Genomic DNA, 6,699 nt, shown 5'->3' on the forward strand with positions numbered 1-6,699 from the left:
TGAATTTAGTTTAACAAATGTATGTACTTTCGTAGCTATAACAGCTTTTTGCTCTCAATTTATTATGAGGTATTTTAGTAATTGGTATATGTGATTTAAAGTTACATTAATCACACTAAATTATTCTTATTCTATTAATTTATTTTATATTAAAGTCGACATACATACATATATGCACATCAGTTTTACTTAATGGCGATTCAAATATATTGTTATCGTTTGTAATCTCATATGATAGATTCATCATGAACAATTCTGAATCAGTTGATTTGTTTCCTATTTCTTTACCAGTGTTTTGTTCTTACAATATAAAATTATGTATTCATTTTTATTTATAGTACCATTACATATTTTATTTTGTAGTACATTATTGTTCAGCGTATTCATTAATTCACACAAAATTTTCAACCATATCCTTCTATAGATAGTTAAATATGTCGGAAAAATTCCAATATAATTAGTACCAATATATTACCAGATTACTAATATTTTTCTGAATTTCCTAGAATAATTTATAAATTTATTGTTATTTCAGTGTTGAGTAAATCTGGTTTGTGGTTTGTTTTAATCACAATACTTCTACTGGTCAATATGATTGAGAAATCTTATGGGATTGACAATGACCAGAAAAATAATATGCAAATATCTGGAAATGGAGCAAACCTCGGAATGCAAACTAATGCAATGAAACCATCTATGAGACTTTTTGTAGTTCCCGATAAAAAAGATACTTTGGTTGTAAATGGACATGAAAGGAAACTTTTTAAATGAACTTTATGATTATGTTCTTTATGTAAAGTTGTTTTGCCAATATGTAGAATGATTTGAAATGTACCAATTTTAACATTTCTATTGGGAGTACGACTCTGCTTAACTTGATTTGATTATGTATATTCTAGTTATTGTTCTAATTAAAATTTAGTGATGTACATATACTGAGTAGTAAAACCATGGATAAATTCAAGCAATTACTTTATATTATTTTTTTAAATACTATCGATAACAATTCTTTAAAAATTTTCTTGTGTTTTCAAATAAATATGAAACATATACATAAAACATTTATGTATAACTATTACATATTTCATAAATTTTACAAATTGTTTTGAATGTGCTTATCTCTGGAAACGACTTAAACTTGCTTATATATTCATATTTCTAATAATTTGATTGACATTGACACCAAATCAATGGCAAATTATTACAATATGTTACAAATTTAACTTATAACGTCTTAATATAATAATATAGTTCAGCTCAAAAGTATGTAAATTTACTTTGGTATATAATAATCATTAATTTCCTTTCTATACGTGAATTTGTATTATTGCAGTGATGTTTAAATGTGCTTTTTTCATAATAATTATTTCTTTAATTATACAAACAATGGTATCAAATCCAATTCAAATGTCAGAAATATGGGCAAACGAATTATCGATTCATTTACCAGTTGCACCAAAGCATTTAATCAAGCATATTCCTCAAGAAATATTCAAGAAAGAAGTTGATATTGATGAAATTAATGATGAACTTTGATTTGTATTTGGTGAAACATTGAGAGAAACAACACACAAGAAATGTTTCTAAATATTATCAAATTATTTGAACTAATAATAAAATATTATTTTATTTTGTATCAACAAAGCAAGAATACAATATGTTATAAATTATCAAGTATCAAAATTGGTAATATTATCTAGATTATAATAATTTATTTTATAATAAATCACATTTATCAAAAAGTATATTTTAACTTAATTTATATCTTATCATATCAATATCTATTCATTAGAATATATAGAAAATTTCAAAATATATTTTGGATTCGATAAAAATTATCCTGAATAACTGGAACTACTGGCGTAGGAACTTGCATATGATCCACTGGAACTTGATGAAAAGCTTCCTGGATGACCTATTTAATATATTAAAAAACAAATCAATCAAATAGTTCAATTTTAAATAAATTATTTGATATTACGATATCTACTTTGTAATGATAGAATCAATATCGTCACTGTAAAAAAGTGAAAAACACAAATGATGATATTATTTCAGTAATTTTATGTGCAATTTTTGTTGATACCAGTTTTTCAGTTCATTCGAATATTTGCTCCATTTTTTTATATTTATTTATAATTAAATCCCTTATTTTTATATAATATTTTTAAAAGATAGAATCATTTACTCTTACTTTGAAAAATCTATACATTTAATAAAATGTTCAACTTATGAACAAGTTTTTATATTATTATTTTCTCATTATTGTGAATAATGGTGATAATAAAAATAATTCTCCTGATATTATTGAAACTTAATTGATCTAATTCATTTAAGTTAATCACCTCCTTTAATTCCTGCACCACCATGTAAGCCTCCAAATCCAACACCAGACCCACTGCCTGCAAGACTTCCTGCTGAAGAATAAGCTCCAGAAAAGGCACCACTGCTACTTCCGGCTGTTCAATATAAATTAAAGAAAATTTAAACAAATCAAACAAATTTAAACAATTTTTATTGAAACGTGGAAATAATCAAGTATTTTGATGAATTTTTGTTACAATTACATATATAACTTACCTCCTCCATAGCCGGAAGGACCACCTCCAAATCCTATTGTTCCAGGTCCGCCTGAACCTCCAGCTCCACCATAAGGCGATCCGCCTGCACCACTTCCTGCGAAATTTGATGTGGATTCTTGTGAGTTTATGTCAGGATATTGATTTATGCCATTAAATGGTAATTGAACTGAATCAGAATATAGATTAGAATTTTCAATATTTTCATTATTTTGTGAATTATGTTGTGGTGCTTCATTCGGTGCAGAAAATGTTTGTGGTTGCACATTGGATGGATTTATAAAGTCTGGAAATAAATTTGGGGCTCCATGTAACTGAGCTAAGTTTGATAATATGTTTGCTCCTCCGAAGGAGGTTTTTAATGCAGCAGCAGCAGCTTCTGCAGCAGGATTGTTTAAGGCAAATTGATTGAAAGGAAATACTGGTGGAGTAAAATTGTTAAATGCATTTTGGAATGGATTTACAAAGAAGTTATTTGGGAAACCAAAATTTGTAAATGGATAATTAGGAATTTGTGAACCCAAATCCTGTTGGTTCGTGTTTTCAAACGGTATGTTTGTTGTAAAACTCTGCGATGGCTGAGAGTTTTGGTCTGATTGTACAAATTGATTTGTATTTATATTTTCGGGTTCCTGATGTTTTATGTATGATTCTGGTTTACCCTGATAAATATCATCTTGGTTTGAGTTATTTATCAAAATAGGATCTACAAGTGGTTTTCCTTCATTACAATTGTGTTCACAAAGGTTATTTTTTACATGACCATTTATATTTTCAGCAAATCTATTAGAAAGGATTGGTACATCCACTTTGCTAGTCTCTTCAGCAATCATGTTTTTATCATTATTTTTATTTTCTGATTTATAATCATCTGACAAATTATTTTGCGGTGTTGCATCATTTTGATCAGAAATTTGTTCTAAATTAGTTTCTAAAATTGGTGCGTCCATAGTCGCCATGGGGATAATATTATCATTATTTTTTATTTTATTTTTAGGTTTCAAATTTGGATTTTGTTTGAAAATAGGATGCGATTCCTGTAACACAACTACTGGAATGTATTCCATGAAATTTTTGTGTTTTATATTTTCTTGCTTTGGTAAACTTTCAGCATGTTTTAGCATATTGTTACTAGTTATTGAATCTGTAGTAGTTATAACATGTTTATCTTTATTATAATCTGAAGTTGTGGTAGAACCGGTAGTCATTTTAATTTCATATGGATTAGTGGTATATGGATCAATCGAAGTAGTTGAATATTGATCTGTGGTTATTTCAGTTGTGAATAATGTCTTACTATCTGTAGAATCTTTATGATTTGTTTCTGTTGGAACAGTTGTTTTATCATCTGAAAACAAATGATGATATTTCGACATTAGTGTCATTTTTTATCTCTCTCATTAGAGTGTAAATGAGTATTATTTAGAATACTTGAAGATGTAGTTTGAACCATAGTTGATGGCATTTTATCGTCATGAATATAGCTTTCAGTCGTAACCTTTATGTTCTTTTCTGGATTAGACATCGTGTTTGCATTTGTTGTCATCGTTGATAAATCTGTAAACGTTACTGGATTATCTAATTTTGATACTGTAATTACATTAGTTGTCATTGTTGATGAGTCTATATTAGTCATTGGATCATTGGCAGTTTTTGGAACTGTATTCAGATCCATTATAATGTTCGATGAATCGGTATGAGCATCTCTGACAAGTTCTGGCATTGAATTTATATTTGTTTTCATTGTCGATGGTTCTATAGAAGTAATTGGATCGCCAGCTTTTAATTCTATATCTACATTTGTTGTCATAATTATTGGATCCGCAGAAGCATTCGGATTATCAACAGGTTCAGACACTGCATTTGCCTTGTGGTGTTTACTGACAAATTTATTGGTGTAGTTACATCGTCGACAATGCTTGCTGTATTCAAATGCATACTCATTGTTGAAGATTCTAGTGGGATAGTTATCTCAAATACAGTTTCTGATGACTTATTTGAATTCATCGACGTTGTTGAAGTGTCAAGGAAATAATTGAATCATTGCCACTTTTTGATGCTAGATTCACATTTGATGTTCTTGTTGCTGAATCCGTAAAACCCATCGTATTATCTACCATTTCAGATTCTGTATTTACATTCATTTTGATTGTTGGTGAAATGTCGTCAGTATTTGTGGTGGTTGATATGCTGTTAGGAGTAGGCGTCATTGTATCAACTTTAATATAAGCTGTTCCATCGAGATATACTGAATTCATTGTAACATTGTTATCAATATGTATTTCGTTTATAGAGTCATTCAATTTAGCTAATGTAGGATCCAAATGATTGTTCTTAGAATCTTCATTAAATCTTGACTTTATTATATCATGGGCGGTTTGATCACTGATAGGTAATTGTTCAACTTTTGAATTATCTGCAATAACAGATTTTTCTATAAGTAATTATTTTAATATAATTTCTACCAGAATCTATAGAAAACTACAGAAGGAACTATGTGATATCCACGCGCACCCATTACAATATGGTTTTATTGCAACGCTCTTTTATAATGAATTTGTCAGGTTTCTTGTTAATTAGTATCCAAATTCTACCACCTTATTCCAAGAATTTTTTGTTTCTACTCCAACATTATTTGCACATTTCTACAATATTAATTATTTATAAGTTGATACTGATATTACCACTTATCGATCCTGGTTCATCTTCTACATTACTGTTTGTATAATCTTTTACTAAATGACTTCTTACACATGAATTTTGATTGCAATTTGAATTATTTAATGCAGATTGTTTGGTCGTTGCTACTGGGGCGATAGAATTGTGTTCAATGCTTTGAGCATTTTTTATTTTTATATTTTCTTCTTGCAATTTATATACCATACTTTGTTCAGTAGGTAATTGTAAATTTCTAGTAGCAATAGCTCTTGAATGCCCACGATGCTTTAATGAATTTCGTTTTCGCGCATTTAAATTAGGATCTGCTTTAAATACAAAAATTGGACTATCTTTGCCTAAACGATGCGAACCTAAATCATCAATTTTGGTGATTTTTGAACCTTGAAAAAATGAACTTAAATCTAAATAAATATTGCATACTTATTTACCGTAAGAAGGTTTCCTGATCCAAGGTGTCCAGGTGATGAACCACTTCCGGAATAAGATCCTGCACTGCTAACTACATAAATACTTCATTTGAAACATTTTTCAATGTATTTATAATTAAGCATTAATAATTATATTTAATTATATTCTAATAATTATAATTAGTATATAAACATAATATCACGTTTTGCAAGCTTTTTTGGGTCGTAAACTAAACATTTTGTAATTTGCTTTACTAAAGCAATATATAGTAAACAAGAGAAGAATTTACGTCGCATAATATACCTGCTCCTCCTCCGGCCCCGACATTAATTCCTGGTTTATCTTGCAAGCCTAACACGCCTGGGCTACCTCCAAATCCTCCAGTATAATGAGTTCCTTTGCCACCATTTGTGCAACCAGTCATACAGCCTACACCAGCGGGAGCTTTTTGTCCACTTCCGCCAGCTAAAAATCAACGTTATATCTCTATATTTAATTTGACAAAAATTATCTATACTATAATTTTAAAAATATATACCGCCAGGGCTGTACGGTGATCCAACACCGCCAACTCCTACACCGCCGACGCCTGCACCGCCGACTCCAGATCCAGAACCGGAATAAGCCCCAGCTCCTACAGAAGTAAAATCATATTTAAATGAAATAATGTTTCGCCTATAGTCCTGTAAACTGTAGGTACCTGATCCAACACTTGATCCTTGTTGCGGTTGATTACCTAAAACGCCCGGACTACCGCCAAATCCTCCAGTATAATGCGTACCACTACCATGTGGGCTAGATGCAGGACCACTCGAGCCTGGATGACTTCCGTAAGATGGACTTGAGTGTAAACTAGAACCAGGACCACTCAAACTCGAACCACCTCCGAACGTTGGGCCACTTGAACCGGGTCCACTTCCATATGATGGGCCTGCATGTGAACCAGGTCCAGTACCACTAAATCAAGGTTTGCCAGAACTTCCTGGTCCATAGGTTGGTCCAGAAGCTGTATTTACCGGTAGTCCGCCCGTTC

General features: G+C 30.5%; 1 protein-coding gene across 1 annotated transcript in view; it reads right to left on the reverse strand.

The window, feature by feature from the left end:
* Positions 1 to 2,374: 2,374 nt before the first annotated feature.
* LOC113373682 (keratin, type I cytoskeletal 9-like) overlaps positions 2,375 to 6,699 on the reverse strand; it is a 7,120-nt gene continuing 2,795 nt past the window's right edge. Inside the window, exons 5-10 of the mRNA XM_026613963.1 lie at positions 6,367 to 6,597; positions 6,205 to 6,300; positions 5,970 to 6,131; positions 5,687 to 5,757; positions 2,581 to 2,676; positions 2,375 to 2,459 (exon numbers count right to left, since the gene is read on the reverse strand). Of these exons, the coding sequence (XP_026469748.1) occupies positions 2,614 to 2,676; positions 5,687 to 5,757; positions 5,970 to 6,131; positions 6,205 to 6,300; positions 6,367 to 6,597 (623 nt within the window). The 3' untranslated portion in view covers positions 2,375 to 2,459; positions 2,581 to 2,613. The remainder of the gene's footprint in view (positions 2,460 to 2,580; positions 2,677 to 5,686; positions 5,758 to 5,969; positions 6,132 to 6,204; positions 6,301 to 6,366; positions 6,598 to 6,699) is intronic.

The sequence above is a fragment of the Ctenocephalides felis genome, unplaced genomic scaffold, assembly GCF_003426905.1.
Source record: "Ctenocephalides felis isolate EL2017-DRISC unplaced genomic scaffold, ASM342690v1 CF-g0.4_SCAFFOLD_01604, whole genome shotgun sequence".
NCBI classification, from domain to species: Eukaryota; Metazoa; Arthropoda; class Insecta; order Siphonaptera; family Pulicidae; genus Ctenocephalides; species Ctenocephalides felis.